A 21,106-nucleotide genomic window follows, 5' to 3' on the forward strand; every position below is an offset into this window, starting at 1 on the left:
AGATAGATAGATAGATAGATAGATATAGATAGATGATAGATAGATAGAGATAGAGATAGATAGATAGATAGATAGATAGATAGATAGATAGATAGATAGATAGATAGATAGATAGATATAGATAGATAGATGATAGATAGAGATAGAGATAGATAGATAGATAGATAGATAGATAGATAGATAGATAGATAGATAGATAGATAGATAGATAGATAGATAAATTTGGCCTAGGGAGGGATTCGGGTGAAGTACTGCAGTGGAGAGACACTCAGTATGTGGAGCCCGTTCTCACACGTGGTGCCTGCAGTTGTCCCCAGGCAGCTCTGGGAGGGGGCAGGGCAGGGTGATTAGAGTCACCTTCACCTTTCAGATGAGCACCTCTGTAACCCTGCAGAGTAGGATGGGGTGGGAGCAGGAGGGGCCAAGGAGAAAAGGAAAGGGCTGCGAAGAAAGGAGTATACCTGGCAAAGGGATTTTTTAAGAGAGAGAAGACATTCACGTAGGAAACGCCCTAGGAAGAGAAGAAGGTGCCTTGTGAGATCCCCAGGAAGGGAGCAGAAGGTGGTGCGCTCACATCACTGACTCCAGGACTCCAGCTCGCTCCTCTCTTTGGTCCCAGGATTCCAACAGCCCCAGTCACAGTACTTTCCAAAAGGGATTTGTTTGCTGTTCTCTCTGCCTGGAAGTTCTTTCTTGCCCCAGTCCTCATCATCTGAGCAAATATTTGTTCACCTTTCAGGTTTCAGTAAACTGCAACCTCACCAGGAAGCCTGCTCGGGCTGTCCACACTGCCTGTCACTGGGTTCTGAACTGCCTGTTTACTTGTTCACTGCTCACTTACCCTCACTAGATCCCAAATACCTGAGGGCAGGAACTTCATTACATCCTCAGCACCTACCTCAATGCAAGAAACAGAGTAAAAATATTTGTGTACTGAACTGATTTTTCTTATGGCAAAATCAGACTACATAACCTGAAAACACAAAGGAAGTACTTTGAGTGTTTCCTCCTCAATAATGAGGTCTCCTTAGAAGTAAATTGAAAATAATTACCTTTTCAATTTATATATCTATAACCACTCGGGGGAAAGGGGCAGTAAATGATATTTCCAGCTGCCATATGTTATCACTTATTCTACCCATCTGTGCTCCAATCAGTAAACAAACATACAGTGGACAGCTACTGTTTCAGGCCTCACCAGCATCCATATGAATTCCTCTTTCATGTAGAAAGCACACCCCAATTTTGTTTTGGAGAAATGATCCCCTTCATTCTCAGTCCCTGTAATTCAGTGCAGCTGACCTCATCCCCAGGCCCAGCTATGGGCACGTGACTGGGGTCTACTATGTAATTGGCTCATGAATGAGCACACAACTTGGGTTGGCCCAGTGTTTTAGCCCTGGAGCTTTTGCTGGAATCACTGGGTGAACGACCTGGGGCTGTTGAGTTGGTAGGACATGAGCCCAGAGTTGCTGGCAGCGATGCTGCCGCGTTGAGGAGAGAGAAGGCAGAGAGTAAAGCCAAACAAAGGAAAGCAGAGCTGAGAGAAGAGAGGCAGAGTCCACAAGACAGACATCCTTTTGATACTGGCACACAATTTAAAACCTTTTTTTGGACCTTTCCATTACATGAGCCCATAAAGTTGCTTTTTCCAGAAGTCAGTTTGAGGGAGTATCTGTTTCTTGCAGTTGAACGAGTACTCGCTAACATAGAAAGCAGAACAGAGAATGTGACTTTTTCTTACTTTTATTTTTTACAAAAATCAATTCTTCATTTGCAACACTTTCCACACAAATCAGAAAACTACAATACGATTTTACATCATCATTAAATCACTCAACATATCAGTTAAAAGACACATGATGATTTGACTGTATGTTCTCAAATGGTGCTGGAGTTCCTAGGCTTGGGGAGCCACAGAATGGCCTATTCCAGGTTTTACTCCTTCAATCCCTTCGTCATCCCATTGTCAGCACCCCTCAACACATTTCAGCTCCACTTTCAGGAGAAGTAGCCATCTCCACACAAGATCTAGACTGCAGGCCTCACAGCTGCAGCTTTGGTGAGCCCTGGTGAGCTCAGCCGCCAGCCTCTATGCAGTCTCCACTCCTCCTGAGCTCATTGAAGAATTGGCTGTTGCCAGCAGGGCTGCAAACATGGACCCAGGCTTCCTCTGCAGGACCTCAGGCCTGTCAAACTCTACAACCTTGGAGATGGAGAGAGGAAGTGGGGGTGGGGGCAGGACACAGCTGAGCTCAGTCTTGAAGAATTCAAAGGCTTCCTACTGCCCTGGCCTGAGCACCCATCCTCCCACCAGCCCAGGGCTGCAGCTCTCACCTTCCCATTGCTCATGACCAGGATGCGGTCACAATTGAGGACAGTGGTGATGCGGTGTGCGATGACCAGCACTGTGCAGCCCTGGAAGGCTTCACGTATTGTGTGCTGGATAAGAGTGTCGGTCTCCACATCAATGGAGGCTGTGGCTTCATCAATAAGAATGATCTGGTGGATATCAAATAGGGTCAGGCCCCAAGACCTACAGAAAAGTCTACCACTAATTCACTGAGTCCCCTAGCTGGAAAATGAGAGAGATCTGGATGGAATTCAAAGCCCACTTGAGCTCTAGTTATCCCTTACATTATGAAGAGAATGTGTTTCCACTAAGAGTTAACTATTTTTTTAGTGACCAGAGAATTACATTCTTGAAAATGAAAATTTTTCTACTGGTAACTTCTTGTTTTATGAACTGCTTTCCAATTAACAGAGCAATCAATGTTCCCCAAAGAGGGGCATGCACATACCTGGACGGTACATGAGATAGTGTATCCAGTATATGGATAAGCATTTTTTTATTTTAACATTTTTGATTTTGTTTCATTAACAATTTGCATTAGGAAAATGTATGCATGATTTCACAGGAAGTATGATTTCACAAATGTTACTGTTTAAAATGAGGCCCTTTTTAAAAGGGCATCATGAGTAACTCACAGGTAGATGATACACATATATGACAAAAATCATAAAGTGATGACTCAACTTTGAGGAACAATATAGAAAAAAACAACTTTGCTACCAGTGACTAAGTAACTGAAATAAGGACCTGAGAAGTTAAGAAAGCACTACATCTGTATTGCAAATCCTGTTGTTCATCTGTCTCAGCAAAAGGGTCATAGTCTTCCCTCCTCTGAAACCTTCTCCCCTGCTTCTGGTCCCACTGAGCTTGGCCTCCTCTTTTCCCAGAGCTCTGATAATCTGCACCGACAGTTTTTGCATTCACCATGAGCTAACCATGGTCTGTGTGTGTGTGCACATACATGTGTGCAGCTGTGTGCATGCATGTACACAAGTGTGTATGGAGGGGTAAATGTACATGTCTGTACTTGTGTATGTGTGTGTGTCTGTGCACTGCTTTCTTATGAGACAAAATTTGCTCCTAACTAGCTCAGGCAGTCAAATACCCAAAATTACTAACAAAATATTTGGAAAACTTCAAGAAATACTGTCAGATGAAACTTTTTAAAAATAGGTAATTTTGCCCTGGAACAGCTGTTGTCTGACTCCCAGCTCTAATAAAGACAACAGGGTCTGGCATCCAAGTTTGTAAAAGGATGTATAGCAGACAGTTGTTAAATTAAGTTTCTAACTTTTAGCTCCTTGTAGGAAATGCACGTCATGATTTGGATCTAGTGATGGATCATTTCAGCTTAGTTGCTGGATATCAGGGTCTAAGGGAGCTCAGGCTGAGCCCCAACTGCCTGCCTTTCTTACACCACACGTACATGTAGAACAGCAGTCAGTAACATGAACAGACCTGAAAATATGCATGTAAAGCACATACAGCATTGCCCTGTGGTGAAAGGGGAAGGAGCACTCCCCACGGTTTCCCATGCCAGCATCACTCATGGCCACTCGGTGGTCTTACCTTGGAGTTGCGAAGGAGGGCTCGGGCAATGCAGAGCAGCTGCCTCTCCCCCACAGAGAAGTTTCTGCCATTTTCCAAAACTTCTGCTTGTAGTTTTTGGGGGTACTTGGAGACCTGTAATGTCAGGGAGGATGAAATGTAGGCCGTGTAGGCGTGTAGGCCACCGTGGTGACACCTACCTGACCCCGGTGCCTCTCCTACCACACTTCGTAACACCCTTCCCCTTTCCCCACACTCCGTCACAGGTCTGCCTCTTCCCTGCCTGCCCCCTCTGGCCCCCATCTCAGGGTCTCTGCATATGTGAGTTCCTGTGCCTGGAATGTGCTCTCAAAGATCTGTACCTGGCTGCCCCCTCAATATTTGGTCTCAACTCCTATGTCCCATCTCAAAGGAGGCCTTGCCTGGCTGCACCATGGGCAGGAGCTGCTCCCCACTGACATGTCTTGGGCCGCATTACTACGTTTACAGTGCGTGTGCTATCTGAACAGATCATGTGTGTTCGTTTATTTGTTGCCTTCATCTCCTATTGACTGTAAGAACCAGAACAGCAGAGACCTTCCTCGCCTTGCCTTTGCTGTGTCCCTGGAGCCTAGAACGTGCCTGCGGGGTATGAGTGCCATCAGACTTTATTTAGGAATCCCAGATCATCTCATCTCTGTGAGATCGTGTCATCCCCGCCGCAAAGCGGCAGCATGTGGAATATCATGGGAGAGGAGTCCCAGAGGACCAGCACCCCTGTTGAAGAGGCAGGCGAAGACCAAGGTAAGGCCTAGGAGCAACTTACTGTCTTACTCAGTAATGTCTTCTCCAAGACGTCCCAGATCTGCTCGTCTGTGCAGCGGTCAAAGGGATCTAGGTTGAATCTGCCATGTGAGAGAAGGGAAGTACTGAATGACCACAGGAGACCACTAAGCACATGTTCTATACACAGCAGATGACTAATGGTTAGAAGTGGATTACTGGTTTAGAGAAACCATGAAACTACCATGAGTGGTTGTAGCTTTTGCCTTCCTAGGACCTATTCCTTCTGTAGCCAGCAGTCCCCAAGCTTTGTTTGGGGGCCACGTTTTCCCCACCCTCAAGCCCACGTGGTCCAGGTGGGATTCTAAAACCAAGTCCAGGGTGAAGCAAGTGACTCAGGTACAAGCAAATCAGCATGTAGCGATCCCGCACCACAGCGGTTAGTTGGGGTGGGAATGTAGCCAATCAGACTGTGTCTCAGGACTTTTCAGGCAATCCTCAGAAAAGAGGCTTACTCTTTCTCACTGACTGAACAGAGGAGGCTGCAACCATCTTGCCTTGGGAGTGAGACAAATGGGGTCCCCTAGAGCCCTCACTGGAGCCCACAAGAGGCCAAGGCAGAATTAGGAGAAACAAGGGGGACACAGAGCCCTTGAATGATTCCTGGTCATGAGCCAAAAAGGTCTTTTTAGTTTAAACCACTTGGGGTATGTGTATGTGGGTGTGTGCATGCATGTGCATGTAGGTGTGTTAAAATATATATAATATAATATTTAATGTTTTGTCCATTTTTAACTGTACCCTTTAGTGGTACTAAATCCATTCACAATGTTTGTAACCAGACACTAAAACTCATCATCCCAACAAAAACTCTACCCATTAAACAATCTCCCTCTTTCCCCAGTCCCTGAGCCCTTGGTAACCTCTATTCTACTTCCTGTCTCTATGAATTTGTCTATTCCAGGTACCTCATTTAAGTGGAAATATACAATATATGTCTTTCTGTTATGGCTTATTTCACTTAGCAAAATGTTTTCAAGGTCCATTGTGTTGTAGCATATATCAAATTTCCATTCCTTTTTATGGCTGAATAATATATTCCATTGTCTATATATAGCACAGTTTGTGTATCCATTCATCTATTGATGCATATATGGGTTGTTTCCACCTTTCAATCATTGTGAATAAGGCTACAAACACTTGCATACAAATACCTGCTCAAGTCCCACTTTCAACTCTTTTGGGTATATACCTAGAAGAGGAATTGTTGGATCAGATATAATTCTATACTTCACTTTTTGAGGAACCATCATATGTTTTCCACTGTGGTTTTTTACATTCGCACCAGAGCATCCTCACCAACTGATAATCCTTTCTCTTGCTTAGTTTTTTTATGATAGCCATCCTAGTAGGTGTGAAGTGGTATCTCACTGTGGTGCTGTTCGTGGTCTCTTGCAGAGAAAGAATCCTAACTTATCATCCAGGCAACCAACATCAGGTCGGGATCTATCTAGACTTTATACCCATTAAGGTTGGCACGTGCCTTTGGCATAGGCAACATTGTGAACATTTCGCTGTTACAAAACCACTCAGTCCTGATTGAAACCTGTTCTTGATATCTGCTTTATCTTTCCCCACTTTGTATTGTATTAGAATACAAAGGCTGGATTGTATTAGAAAAGCAGAAAGTAGAATGTCTTATCTGCGCGGTACTTGATAGTCCCCAAAGCATTTTCTCAAATGGGCTCATTAATATCCTTTCCTTCATGGGATGGGTATACCACATTACTGATGAGCAAATTTTGGTTTATCAGTGTTAAATGCTTATTCCAAGTCACACCACAAGTCAGACTGAAATACAGGCTGGAATCAAAGACCCTCAGAAGTAGATGAAACTCAGAAGTAGGAGTAGAGAACCCAGATCTCCTGTGTTGCAGTCACTCTACCTCCTGCTGCAAGAGGGGAATATAATTGGTTAAGGGGTTAGAGTATCCCTCATCTCCACCATTCACTTGTGTGGCTCCTTTTCCTAAGTTCAGTGTCTTCACCTGTAAAGGGGAGATGGAACATTGAAGTATAGGGCTGACACATATAGCTGCTCAGTGAATGTTAATTCATAGTTTTACTAGTCCTATACCAAGCACTATGGACTTGATCAAGCTCTACATTAACACAGAAATCTATCATTAAATGTTATCTCATTGCCCTAAAACAACACAATCATTTAAAAATTCTCTGTTTGTACACATATTATGTACTTTCTCTAGAAAAACATTCTCCTCTTTTTCTGCCAGGCATGCTCCTACTTATCCTTCAAGACCCTGCTCAAACTTCTCCTCTGTGAAGCTTTTCTGGATTCACCCACACATTTATTTGTCTTACTTCTGGGCTCCCTTAACATTTTGTTCATATCTCTGATATAGCAATTACCTCCTTGTATTATAATTTTTTAGGTCTTACATCTCATAACTCCACCCTGACTACACTATGAACTCCTGTCAGGGAAGCAGGGGCAGTGATCATTCACCAAAGTGTCCCCAGTCCCTAGCACAATGTGTCCCTGGCAGAGGCTCAGAAAAGGTAAGTTAAATTGGTGAAAGGATGAAGAGTAAATGAATGATAAGGGAATGAATAAATGAATGAATGAGGTCTGGGGATCAGTTTTCCTAAGAAGCCCCTTAAATGTCCCTGAGACACAGGGGTCTAGCTTCATTTTTAATGCACCAGTCTTCCCCTGACTCCCTGCCTTGGTGTCCGCCGATAGCTCCCATGCACTGTCAAGCAGGGGCACAAATCTGGATAAAGCTCAGTCACAGAGTTGACTTCTGAGGAAACAGAAAGTGTGGAAAAGAGGTTGAAAGATCCAATTCTGTCTACTTCTCAGGGCAGACTGCCTGGATTACTTCTCATCTCTTCACTGACTGGAATGTGTACCCTATGAAGAAGCACTCCCCAACCTCCAGCCTAAAATGCTCCATTGGCTTTATCCAGTGGGTGGAGAGTGGAGAGTGGAGAGTAAACCTCATCCAGACATGCAGGAATACGGCCACCACAGTGCAAATGCCAAAGAGGGAACTGAAATCTGACTAATGCCATCAGGTTTTCAAAAAATGAAAATTATGCCTTGTTTTTGTTTATGGTTTACAAAGTGCTCTTGTGTCTATGAGGGCCTCATTCAATCTTCAAGGACACTACAGTGGGGCAGGCCAGGTAGGCAGCAGTGGCCCAGTGTGCCAAAGACAGATCAGAGGCCCAGAAATTGGGGCACTGGCCACCAGATAATCAGAGGCAGAACAGCTCTGGCTTCCAGGTCTTGCAACAATCCTAGGAGCCTGTCTGCACCCGGATGGCCTTTGGCCCAGCACATACCTGATGGATCCTGAGAGCAGGACAGGATCTTGAGGAATGACAGAGAACTTGGACCGCAGGTCCTCCAGGCCAATGCTGCAGATGTCCACACCATCGATGAGAATTCGGCCTGCTGTGGGCTCCACCAGGCGGAAAAGAGCCACACCCAAGGAGGACTTACCTGTTGGGCAAGAAACAAGCAGGGCTTCAGCTTCCTGAGTCTGCACTAGGAGAAACACAGGTCACTCCTGGCAGTCACATCTGACTGGGTTCCCTCCGTGCCCCATCCTTTGTCATCATGAGCACTAAGAGAGCAGAAGGTTGAGTCTCTGTTCCAAGTGATGCCCAAAACCATGAGAAACTTTCTTACAGCCCAGATTGGAGATCATGAATGGAGCTCCTGGATTAAACCCAGCCACATATATGTTCTGTTTCACAAATACAGTGTTAATGTTAGTTTTTAAATTCTTTTCCAGCATTAAAAAAAATTCAAAGATCCTATATGCAAAAATTCAAACTGCATGCTTCTCTTGAAACTCAGCAGAAATGGCAACCCTGGTCCCATATGCCCCCAGTCAACAAGCAGCTGGAGCTAAGTGCAGCCAAAGCCTAGAGAAAAACAGTGTTCTCCACCTAAGCACACCCTCCTGTCATCACACCCCAGACTCATTTCACTCATCTTCATTACTTTCCAGGCCTCAGGGGCATCTGCTCTAAAAGACAAGTCAGTATCTGTCTATTCACCTCTCTGTTCTCACTGCCTGACAGATGAGAGAGTGCTCGATAAATACCTACAGAATGAATACACTCAATGGGACCAGTGTCTACTGAGGGCTTCTCTGGGTCAGAGCCCAGCCCTCTCCAGCCAACTGCAGGTAAAAAACAGAAAGAGCAGAGCACAGTGAAGACTGCAGCTGAAAGCAGTGAGTCCAGCAGGGACCCGAGGACGCGGAGGCCCATGGAGGCTCCAGCCAGCCCAGGGGCTACCAGGAGGAGGCAGCCCCAGGGCGCACAGCCAAGACTGAGCAGTGTCCTTGAACGGTGCAAGAAGTGGGAAGGAGTGACACTTGGGCCAGATCTCCCAAAAGCGACTGGAGAGGAAGGGAAGGAAAGAAGTCAGAAAAGAGAGAGAAGGAGCCTGAATGGAGAGTTCAGGAAGGGAGGAGAGGGGAGGGGAGAAAGGAAAGCAGGACCCAGGTGACACTCCTTGCCCTGCTCTTCAGGCTAGCAGAGCCTCTGCACTGCTCCTTGCTTGAGGGCTCCTCCCAGCACCTTGTTCAAATGTGGGCTTCAGAGCCCAGGCCACTGTAGGTCAAGGACCCACCAACAACTCTAACACCACCCCTTGTATTCCGTCCATGAAATTTACCACGACCTGTAATTATCTTCTCTATTTCCTTATTTGATGACTTGCTTCACATCTGTCTCCTCCACTGGCATCTCATGGCAGCAGGGACTTTGGGTTTCATTCCCCAGCATCTGGCACAAGGCCCAGCACAAAGTGAGGGCTCAGTAAACACCTGTGGGGTGACTTAGCAAACACACTCCCCAAATAGGTCCAACACCCAAAGGCCACAGCTGAGGACGGGGGATGCCCTGGGACACTCAGCTCACCAGAGCCCGTCCTTCCCACGATGCCCACCACTTCTTGGCCACGAATGGTCAGGTTGATGCCTTTGAGGATAATAGGCGTGTTGTCTCTGTATTTCATCTGATAGTCCTGGAATGTGATTTCCCCATGCTGCGGCCACCCATGGGGACAACTCATGCCTTCTATATGTAAAGGAGCCTCAGGAACACACATCTCAGTTTTGAAGAAAGAAAAAGAAGTCAGTGGTTATCATTAATCTCTGCCCATGTCCGGCTGACCCACCAGCCTACAGCTTCTGGGTGTGTGACCCACCCCAGCCTGCCCTGCACCATGGCCCAGCCACTGGTGTGTGATCAGAGGCCCATGCCGCCCACCCACTACTCCCGTGAAATGCACATAATTTCATCCCCAAAGAGTGAGAAACATATAGCTAGCCCCTACCAACATAGAGAACTTTTTCTTCTAATTTTTTGTGTGAGGCTCTAAAGAAACAGAATCCAGAATAAGGATAATAAGGGCAGCAGAGCTCACTGACCCATGTAGGCCACATCTTATAGTTCAGAGTCCTTGTGCAGACTTTCTCTCTAGTCTCATCCTACAAGGTAGGCAATTTTAGATGCATTTCACAGGCAAGGAAACAGAGGCTCAAACAGGTTAAATGACTTGCTTAAGATTACAGAGCTGATGGGAGGATGACTGAGGACTGACACCAGGGCTGCCTGAGTCTAAGCCCACGACTCCGCATCAAGTTGGGTGTGTTGGGAGGAAAGAACGATGTAGGAGAAGCAGGGCCCCCTGGTTGCAAGTCCCAACTCTACTGCCAATGCAGTGTCACAACAGCATCCCTTGTGTGCAATCAAAGTTCTTGATTCACAAGTTCCACTCATGTAATGGGGGCAGGAGGCCTGGCTTTAAAGGGCTCTGCCAGCCCCAGGCTGTGTAATCATAAGAAAGATGGTCAGCCTGACCAAGCCTCAGTTTCCTCTTCTGGATAGTGGGGATAAAATTCAATCAACCTGATTCCATGAGATAATCTATATATAGTAAAATTGCACTTTTACTAGAGGCCTGGCACTGTGCTACGTGCCTTACATATTATATCACTTAATCTTTGTAATAATCCAATGAAATAGATACCCTGATCTGTCCCATTTCAGAGATGTGGAATGAGAGCCTGAGTAAGTTGCCCAAGGTTACTTTACACAACAAGGCTTGGACTTGAACCTAGGCCATCTGGCTCAAAAAATCTGCTCTTAAGTACCATGACATAAATAAAAGAAATACTAATACCAAGTATTATTATTTTTGTACTTGAGCAAATCTTTCATTTCTAAAGAGGGCCGATTGTTCCCTCTACACCTAGGATTGCTGTGAGGGATGTGGTCAAATGAACCAGTGGATATGAAAGAGCTTCCAAGATATACGCACAGGTCCAGAGAAGATGTGGGGGATGGGCCAGGAACTCTGGTTGCTTTCTGGGGTAACTCTCAGGCCTCCAGTGCTTGCAAAAGCCACAGAAGCTGAGCCCCAGGCTTGGATATGGAGCCTTCCAGAGCAGCCCAGAACAAACCCTGCATCCTCACCTTCATGTACTGAAGCATCTTCTCCATGGCTGTGAAGTGCGCCTCAGTCTCTGAACCAACCCGGACAGTGGCCTGGAAGTTGGCAGCCAGCTGGAACAAAGGAGAAGTGTCAGGAGATCAAGAGGCTGCTGAGTTTATTCTCAAGCTCTCAACACTCCTGAAAATCACCCGTTGCCATTCCCCCAAGTGATTCTTCAAACCAAGACAATTAATTTCTGGAACAGAGATGTCTCTGGTGCCACCTGAGCCCTTCTGAGATTAGCTGCAGCTGTGGTGGGCAGCTATGAGCGAGTACCCTACTGACACTGGTCCATCTCAAGTACCATCTGTGCGTCTTTCTGTCTTCTGCTCAGAGCTGTCATCCACACCACAGAAGCCCACCCAGCCCATGCACAGTGCAACCCGGAAACACAGGGGCATTTAGGCCCTGTGGAGCAAGCCTCAACTAATGGGGAAAGGAGATGGTAGATAAAAGTTCGTATCTCTCAGCCTTTCGCAGATAATCCTGAGACACCCTCTATACTTCTTAGGTGATCCCAGTAGAGTACCGGTGACCTAGAATAGCGACATCAATGATACACTATCATGATGGAGTTCCTTCGTCCCGGTCTCACTATCCTACTCCCTCAGTCCTGTTTCCCAGGAGCATGTCCCAAGTAATTTGCCTGCACCTAAGTCCTTGTCTCAGGCTCTGCCTTCAGGGAAATCCAGGCTAAAAGGAGTCTTGGGGACTCTCAGGAGGTACCACAGATGGGGAAACTGAGCCCAAAGGGAGGAAATGACATACATAGAATCACCTGGAAGCTGAAGGCAGAGCTGGGACTGGGACCCCAGCCTTTACACTCTCCATCCCCCTGTCCCAAGATATGGGCAAACAGGCCATGCAGAGGGTGCTGGGCATCAAGTTCATTTAATACACTTCTTGAGGGCTATATGCCAAGAGCTAAGCCAGGCTCTGTGCCCAAAGTGCAATAGTCACAGGCCCTGCCCTCAAGGAACTCCAAGCTGGATATGAAGACAGACAGGTCAACAGAGAAAGGCAGCACGGAGGGATGTGCTCCACAGCGGGCATCGACGTCAGGTGCCATCAGGCCCAGAGGGCAGCCACCCAGATGAGGGCTACAAGGAAGGATTCCTGGAGGAGCTGGCACTGTACTTTCATTTTTAAGGAGAGGTGGGGTTTAGCAGGCTAAAAATGGGTTCCAAATAGAGGGGACAAAGTCCTGAAAGTAGTAAGATAGGAGGATACATCCAGGGCCATACCTACCACTTGGCTATGGCTAAAGCAAAGGGTATGAAAAGGGGAGGGAAAGCCCTATATAAGTCATAAAAGGGGGACACTGTCTTAAAATGGTACTAAGTTGGTAAAGGAGGCCAGGGAGACTGCCTTTTCTCCAGTCAGTATACCAGAAAGCTGGTTCCTTAATCAATAGCTGGTCCCTTCTTCTTCCTTGCTAGCACAACTCCCATTATGTTCAGGCGTCTGGCAGCCTGGTACTCCACGGAGGCTTGGTTAGTTCAAATCAATCATGTTGATTTCACTTCTCCTGCCAATGACTATTTGAAGTGTGAGCTATGATATAATTCTGGCCAATGGAGCATGAGGAAGAGCCAGATAGGAGTATTGTGAGAAACTGCTCCTTGTTGTTAAAAAAGGACACAAGGAAAAAGTTATCTCCTCTTCAGCCTTAGGCAGGTATTTGCATGAGGACATTGCTTGGGGCTGCAGCAGCCATTTTGTGACCTTTAGTAGACAATCCTGACAACAAAACCAAGCTGTGGATGCCAGAGCAGAATGATAAATGATCTTAGGTTCATTCTAGGCCCATAAATTAACCAATAGAGAATGACCCGAACCCAGCATTCAGGTTGTATCAGATAATAAGTTCCCAGACTGTCAAGGCCATTTTGAATTGGTTCCATAGCTTGCTTTGGCTTGCAGCCAGAAGCATCTCTGGCATTTATACTGCATAAGGCTACACAGCAACGTGGTGTGGGATTCCTTTCCCAAAGCTTGCACATAATTTCCTTGGAGTGCACGCAGATGTCAGTGAGGCACCAATCTGATCAGAGGAGGAAAGCATGTTGCAGTCATGGGCCAGATTTGGGGTACCTGGAAGGTAGGGTCCACAGTGTAGGTCTGGTGCATAAGGAGACAGAAATTCTCTGAAGATTCTGAACAGGGCAGTGAGATGAGGGAAACTGTAATTAAAGATCACTCTAGTAAGAATGAGGAAAGTGGATTGGAAGGGGTTCACGAGAGGGGAGGAGACTGGGAGGTTATTACCCAGGATAGAGATGAAACACCCGAACAGGGCAACCAACAATAAGAAAGAATGAACACAAGGCCATTTCAAAGCAAAGCAGGCAGAGTTCCTCATTAGTTTGCTGTGGTGGAGTAAGCCAGGGAGACTGAGCAGGCACCTGCATATGCACAGTGCACTCTGGGGCTCTGCCTACCTTCCCTGGTACCAGCACAGAACAAGCTTGCCCCAAGCTTTGCCCTACTGGCCCAGGCCACACAGCGGCCAGAAAATATTTCTGGCCTTAGTGATTCTAAGTCCCCTGTGGCACCAGTTTGGTGCCTCTCCTAAGCTCTAGAAGGGTTGGAAGGCTTGGAGGCAACTCTGCACTAGTGCAGGTGTGCATGTGCGTGTGCTCATGTGTGTGCATGTGTCAGAGAGAAAAAAGAGAGAGTGCAAATGTAACCCACTATGGACAAACCTGTCTCTTCATAGCTGTGGGAACATAGGCATTACTTAACTCCCAAAGTTCTAGTTTCCTATCTGTAAGCCAGAACAAGAACAGCTAACATTCATTGAGTGTTTATTCTGGGCCAAGCACTATTCTAGGTGTTTACTGTGCATTAACCTCACAAGTCTGTGAGTTCAAAACTGTTATATCTCGCTTTTACACATGAGGAACCCCAGACACAAGGAGGGTATCGACTTCCTCTGAGTCACACAGCTAATGATGAGCAGAGCCTGGTTCAAACCTGCACATCCTAAATGTGCTTGACCACATCCTTGACTTCCCCATATCTCATGGGATGTAGTGAGAACTCAGTAGAAGAAAGCACACCACCAGCTTCACATAAGCTCCCAGAAATCCCACTGTTCCTGCAGTAGTCAGCTGTATGAGAGTGTGACACTCCCCAGCCAGCTGCATGGACAGCTCTGCACACACAGGCCTGGACGTGGATGTATATGCAAAATGTGTGGCTGCTGCATGGGCTCAACAAGGAACAAATGGGTCCCTTTGCATACCTGAAAGAACACCTCTGCCCTGGGGCACATGAGATCTAAAGCCAGTTGGAAAGTCACACAATCCTGAGCAGACAGTTAATGAGGGCCCCGGGGGAGTGCCCTGGGATGTGCAGCCACGGTGGCCCAGGTGGCTGCTGAGCTGGCCTCTGTCCTCACAGCCCTTAATGGATGACCCTTCCACAGGACTAACTCAGTGGACATGAACCTGGATCAGCCAGTCTCTCTTCACACCCCAGTTGCTGAGCATGGAGGAACTTGACTGTGAGGTACACACACTGTTACATCAGAAGCCCCTGCAGAACCTGTTTTTTAAAATTAGATTTCAAGACCCTGTGCCGCCAGGCCTGACCTTAAATCCTTGTATCATGCTCTAGAGTGTGATCCCCCCTTTGGCCTCACAAGGGGCCCAGGCTGAATAAGCCTGAGAGGCTGGGGCCAAGCACTTGGTTTCAAGTCTTATGCCCTTTGAAGTTTAAGAAACCCTGTTTCAGGGGAGGACAGAGACACCTACCTTTTAACCCAGAAAAGCTTGACAACTGAATCTGGTATGAACAGTAAAGTGAAGAGATACTAGCCAGGAAGCCAAGAGTCTGGTTGTGCTTCTACTGCAGTGTCCATTTGAACAACTCCTTTCCCACTCCAAGCCTCAATTTCCCCATCTGCACATAAAAGGATTGAACTCTGTTGCCTGTGGGCTCCCTTTTAATCCCAATATTTTATGATTCCATTAAATACCTTTAAATACAGACTCCCCAGTTCAGATGTTTCAAGGAAACAGAGCAAAGCAGCAGATTCAGAAGGACCAAGCACATAGTTCATAAGATCACAAATGGCCAAACCTAAGGTGTCATCCAAGTCCCATGAACCCCCGGATCTGCCCATGGGCTGCAGGCCAAGCCCCCACTATCTAAGAATCCCTCCCTCACCTGCAGGATGAGACTGATAGCCATGGCTTTGTAGGAATAGGGAACAGAGGAAATGCCAAAAGCTACAAAAAAAGCCACAGCCAAGGTCACCAGGTTGGTCACAAGTTCCAGTCTCAGTGCAAGCCATCTCATGGAAGCCAGAAACATCAGCAAGTAGTTACTCTGGGCGTCAGTCAGTCTTTTAAACCTGAGAAAGAAAGGACACCCTGAAAACCACATGCGTCTGTCTAACCCAGGGATTCCCCAGGAACGACGGTGGTGGCTTCCTCTGGCATCTGGCTCCCCACTCCCACCAACAGGACCTCACTTTTCCTTGGGGGATTCTTCCCTTCCCCTCTCTCAGCCACAGAGCTGACCTGACCCCAGATCTTGTGAGTAGGCTCTGACCAACATAGGCCTATCAGCAGGTGCTCTTCTCCCGACCTTGATGACTGGTTCATGGATGGGTAAGTTACCCCAAATGGGCCAAAGAGTGAATATATGCCAGGACTTCTGAGTGAGTGAAGGGAAGTGGTCCCCTCCTAGTACCTATCCACCTCAGAGTAGGGGCTGTGTCTGTCTTGCTTACTGCTGTATCCCCAGTGGGTGCTGAGCATCTGGTAGGTTCTCAGTGTTGACTGAATGAATGCATCGCTCCAGGATCCCCCCAGTCCTACTGTCTAAACAGCCCCTGGGTGTTCTCCAATGCCACAGGGAGAGTTCTGTGGCACCACAGCTCACCCAATATTCTGGTTAACTGAGCATACACAATCCACCATGCCCAACTCTTACAGGCTTCAAGGCCAACTCAGATGTCACCTCCCCAAAAGTCTTCCCTGATCCCCCAGGTGCAGATCATCTCTTTCCCTTCTGAACTCTTACGGCATTTTATCTGCTCCTCTCCTATGCTATCATATTCAACCCTATATTATTACAAAAGTACATGTCTGTGCCTCTGTCTTCCACCAGACTGTGAGCTTTCTACCATTCAGCACAGATCATGTTTGATCGATCTTTCCAAGTAGATAGGTTCATATTAAACAATTAAGTCTGGCCATAGAACTTTTTTGTTTTTGTTTGTTTCAACAAACATTTAGAAGGTAAATCTACAGATGTGAATAGTGAAGGAAATTCTGTTATATGGAAAGCTATTGTTACTTTTTATTTTATAAAAATTATATACATGTTTGGAAAAGAAAGAAAAAAACAATGAAAAGAAGTGCTGACAGTAATGCTACTTAATATTAATTATATTAATACATGGATGCAATATCCACAGGTCTTTCAGGTTTACAAATATTTTCCATATCACTTACATTTTCTATTCTTATAAGAAACATCATCTTACCAATGAGGTTCTGAAGGCTGCAAGAAATAAATAGAATAAAGCAATGCTGTCTCTGACTTTTCCAAAGGTCACACTATTCCTGGCTGCTCTATTTCCTACTTTCCTGCTCTCCACAACCCCCATGGTTCCTGCCATCTGTGCCTGGCAGCAGAAAGACTCACTCATTGATGAAGTCTTCAGTTTTTCCATAGACATGGATGGAGCTCAGGCCATGCGTAGACATGAGGATGTGGGAGAAGAGAGGGGAGTGGCTGTAGGTCTCCAGTCTCTTGAACATGTTGACAGCCCTCTTGAACAACCTTCATAAAGAATGAGAGTGAGTGACCTGGGCCAGCCACCTCCAGGACCACCCAGCTCTAGGTTGGCCCCAGCCTTGCACCCTAAGTCACAAACTATGTCCATAAGCAAAGAAGATCCCACTCACAAATAATAAAAGAGGCAAACAGTGGCTAAAATGGCTCCTATCAGCAGGATATATGGAGAGAGCACGATGGCAATCAACAGGATAGAGATCACCATCAAAAGCAGGAGTAGGAACTCTTCAGTGACAACAGGCAAAGGCTGGTCCAGCTTATCCAAGTCCCCTGCAAAGCAGTTCAGGAGTCGTCCTACTGGGGTTGTGTCAAAGAAGCTCATGGGGCAGTGCAACACCTGCAGGGACAAAAGCAACCCAGATCACGAGAGAAGCTGCAGGACTCGCCTGGGACTTGATGAACATATCAGTTATCCTTGGGCTCCAAAGAGGTGAAGGATGCAGCCTAAGGAACGTCCAGAGGAGACAGCATAGAGCAATGGTTAAACGCATGGGCCCTGGAGTCAATTTTCCTGGGTTCCAATGCTGACTGACTCTTCTACCTACTGCTGTGTGACCTTGGGCAAGTTGCTTTACCCTCTGAGTCTCAATGTCCTCATATGTAAATTGGGGATAATAACAATGCTTCACAGATTGGTGGTGAGGATTGTACAACTCTGCAAATATACTAAACACCTGAGCTATACAATATAAAAGGGTGGATTTTATGGTTATGTGAATTATATCTCAATAAAGCTGTTGGAAGACAGAAAGAAGAAAGATCTGTTCAATAAAGTGTTGGAAGAAAGACGGAAGGGAGGGAGGGAGGAAGGAAGGGAGGGAGGGAGGGAGGGAGGAAGGAAGGAAGGAAGGAAGGGAGGGAGGGAGGGAGGGAGGAAGGAAGGAAGGGAGGGAGGGAGGGAGGGAGGAAGGAAGGAAGGAAGGAAGGAAGGAAGGAAGGAAGGAAGGAAGGAAGTAGGAAGGAAGGAAGGAAGGAGGAAGGAAGGAAGGAAGGAGGAAGGAAGGAAGGAAGGAAGGAAGGAAGGAAGGAAGGAAGGAGGAAGGAAGGAAGGAAGGAAGGAAGGAAGGAAGGAAGGAAGGAAGGAAGGAAGGAAGGAAGGAAGGAAGGAAGGAAGGAAGGGAGAGAGGGAGGGAGGGAGGAAGGAAGAAGAGTTAACACACTGAATGTGCTCAGAATAGTAGCTGCCTTCTGGTAAGCATTCCATTAATACCAGTTCTTCTTATTTATTTTCTACAGATGGGACCATTTCCATTCAGGGTCATCAAAAATTAGTAGCAGCAATTCCACTACAATTGCATATGACTTGGCATCTTGGATAGAATTTAACCATGACTACCCCTTCTTAAAGGTGGTATCCCAGACTGATCTCTAAAAGCAGTTGACATGAAGCCCTTTGGAGCCAAAATAACATACTAGAAGGGCTCTAACCAAAGCATCTAGTTCGGTGTTCTCATTACACAGATGAGAAAACTGAAGCCCAGAGAAGGGGAAGCAGCTTAGTGATTTGCTCAAGCTCATCCAAGTTATTAATGGCAAAACCGTGACCACAGCAGGCCTCCCAAGGCTTCCCCAACCCCCAGCACAGCAACACCCTTTACAGAAGGCATTTCTTAAAGGCTCATGGCACAGAGCAGCTGACCAGCTGACCATCTGCATTTCCCCATGTATTTCTCTAGCCATAACACATGAAAGACGTGAATAGAAGTTAATGGTATCTACTAAGGCCAAACTAAAGGAAGGAACAAAAGGCGGAGCAGGGAGGAGGAAAGCACATTTTGACTAGTAGTAATTATTTGAATCCTGAAGTGTCCCTTATAGCAGCTGTCACTACAGATACTTGGATACTGCTAAGCAAGTGCAGTTCACATTTATGTTTGCTCTCTAAGGTGCAAGGGGACAAAGGGAGAGACAGATTGTCAGCTTCTTCGCCTTTTCTGCCTCTATTAACTTCAATTTTTATCTACAGAATCTTTTGTTAAATACATGAACAAAAGCAATAAGAATTGCCACAATCACTTTGAGAAATTAAGAGCAGAACATTCACCCCCTCAAGGACACTGAGCTCTCCTGGGCAGTGAGGGGGCAGGGAAAAGGGGCAAATGAGCAGAACTCAGTTCAGCTGTGGCAGGAGTTAAGCCATCTGAGAGCCCACTGTCACTCAGGATAAGGGATAAATCTTGGGGACACAAAGGAAAGGGTTTTTGGTTGCCTCCTAAGTATCAAAATAATCTGGTTTTGGGTTTTGTTTTTGCAACTGAGCTGATTTTCTCAGAGATTTTATTGGTCCTTTATTAGTGATTATTGAAAAGACAAAGGCAAATTTAAAAGCAGTATGGCCACTGAAGAACTAGAAAAGGAAAGCATTTTAAATGTGAAACATTTTCAAATGGAAAAAAACTTGAATATTTCTCAAAATTAAAATATGAATTATCACTTTGAGGCCTGGGAACTGGATAGTTCTAGAATATTGGAGTGTGGATCCAGAACATTAGAAACTGTCTAGCATCGCCAACACCATAGCCCAGGCCTTAAGGAGAATTTTTCTCCTACTTTCTGGTTTCACCAAGCTAGTTGCTTTATCTGAGATGTATGGAAATGCCTCTGCTTCATCTTCCCCAAATTGAAACACTTTGTGTCAACAGTTTCCATCTAGTCTACAAGGAATGATGGGTGCCTTCCTCACCCTCCAAGAAGCCCTCTAATATACCTCTGAGCTTCAGCCTTCCTGAACTCAAATTCGGGACCCCAGATATGCTCTGCTTCTCTTCTCCTAATCTTGAGCTGGCCAAATCTGATTGAAACTTCAGGTCTTAGCAGAAAGTTCCTTCTTCCAGGGACCCCCTCCTTCCTTCCACCATCCCCACAGTGGGGTTAGGTGCCTATTATGTTCTTATGGCAATATTTGCCCCATTCCTTAGGTGGCTTTGGTACCACATTACAACAGTCTGTTTTCTTGTCTGTCTCTCTCAGCAGACTGTAAGACCATGATAGCCCAAACCATAACTACATTGTTCATTTCCTGTAAGCCTAGTGCCCAACACAGAGCCTGGCACATATAATATTTAATAAGTGAGGAAAGAAGTGTGATACCATAGATAATTTGGTATCCTAACCATAGCACACAAGAGATTTCAGTTTTCTCATAAGTAAAATGAGAACAATACCCACCCCAAAGGAACTTGGGGCAGTTATAAGCAACTCTACATGTGGCAGTGCTCAGACAATTGGGACCAGCATTGATATGACTAATGACCCTCCAGCAAGGGACACTGAACTTTTAGAATCATACTTCCAGCAGCAGAAAAGCTTCAATTCACTACCTCATTCTTTGGACTGCCCCCAACCATTTAGTGATCCAGTGTACACTTGCAACTATGTGACATTCTGGAAAAGGAAAAACTGTGGAGACAGTAAGAAGATCAGTGGACATCAGAGGTCTAAGGGAATGGAGGGATAAACAATTGGAGGGACTTTTAGGGCAGTGAAACTCTTTTGTACGATCCTATAATGATGGATATATGTCAGTATACATTTGTCAAAATCCAAGGAATGTACAACACAAAGAGTGAACTTTAATGTAAACTATGGAATTTGAGCTAGTAATAATAGTAATGTATCAATATTGGCTCATCAATTGTAACAAATGTCCCACACTAATGCAAGGTATTAATTATAGGAAAATTGGGGGTGGTGGGGGTGGTGGAAAATTCTCTATACTGTCCATTCAATTTTACTTAAACCCCTTCCCAAAAAACAAAGTCTAATATTTAATAAAACAACCAGGCACGGTCAGGGTTCAGCCTGTGGCCACACCCAGTATCCAGGCCCATACCTTGTTGAGGAGCTTGTTGTGCAATGCTGTGGATGCCTTCCGCGTGACTTTGGTAAAAGTCCATGAGGAGCAGACCCCTATGCAGATTAGGAGCACGACACTGAGGCCATATACCAGTTGGTAAAAGAGCAGATGGGGATTGTCCCGTATGTCACCTGGCTGTGCAGAAGTCCTGTTGCCCTCTTGGCTGGTATTGGTCTTCAAGAAAGAACAGGGGATGTGGCATAGTAAGAAATGTCTTTGGTCTTTGCCCCTG

At 46.0% G+C, this 21,106-nt stretch overlaps 1 protein-coding gene across 2 annotated transcripts in view; it reads right to left on the bottom strand.

Annotated features, from left to right (window-relative positions):
* Positions 1 to 1,736: 1,736 nt before the first annotated feature.
* Positions 1,737 to 21,106, bottom strand: part of ABCC11 (ATP binding cassette subfamily C member 11) — a 97,738-nt gene continuing 78,368 nt past the window's right edge. Inside the window, exons 20-30 of one of the 2 annotated variants that reach the window (XM_036996521.2) lie at positions 20,851 to 21,048; positions 17,129 to 17,355; positions 16,866 to 17,003; positions 15,378 to 15,564; positions 11,186 to 11,275; positions 9,626 to 9,815; positions 8,033 to 8,192; positions 4,707 to 4,785; positions 3,923 to 4,036; positions 2,338 to 2,502; positions 1,737 to 2,206 (exon numbers count right to left, since the gene is read on the bottom strand). In XM_036996521.2, coding sequence (XP_036852416.2) covers positions 2,093 to 2,206; positions 2,338 to 2,502; positions 3,923 to 4,036; positions 4,707 to 4,785; positions 8,033 to 8,192; positions 9,626 to 9,815; positions 11,186 to 11,275; positions 15,378 to 15,564; positions 16,866 to 17,003; positions 17,129 to 17,355; positions 20,851 to 21,048 — 1,662 coding nt within the window. In that variant the 3' untranslated portion in view covers positions 1,737 to 2,092. Of the gene's footprint in view, positions 2,207 to 2,337; positions 2,503 to 3,922; positions 4,037 to 4,706; positions 4,786 to 8,032; positions 8,193 to 9,625; positions 9,816 to 11,185; positions 11,276 to 15,377; positions 15,565 to 16,865; positions 17,004 to 17,128; positions 17,356 to 20,850; positions 21,049 to 21,106 lie in introns of those variants that run through there. The other variant, XM_073226826.1, reaches the window with a different exon arrangement.

This window comes from Manis javanica, chromosome 17 (assembly GCF_040802235.1).
Source record: "Manis javanica isolate MJ-LG chromosome 17, MJ_LKY, whole genome shotgun sequence".
NCBI lineage: Eukaryota > Metazoa > Chordata > Mammalia > Pholidota > Manidae > Manis > Manis javanica.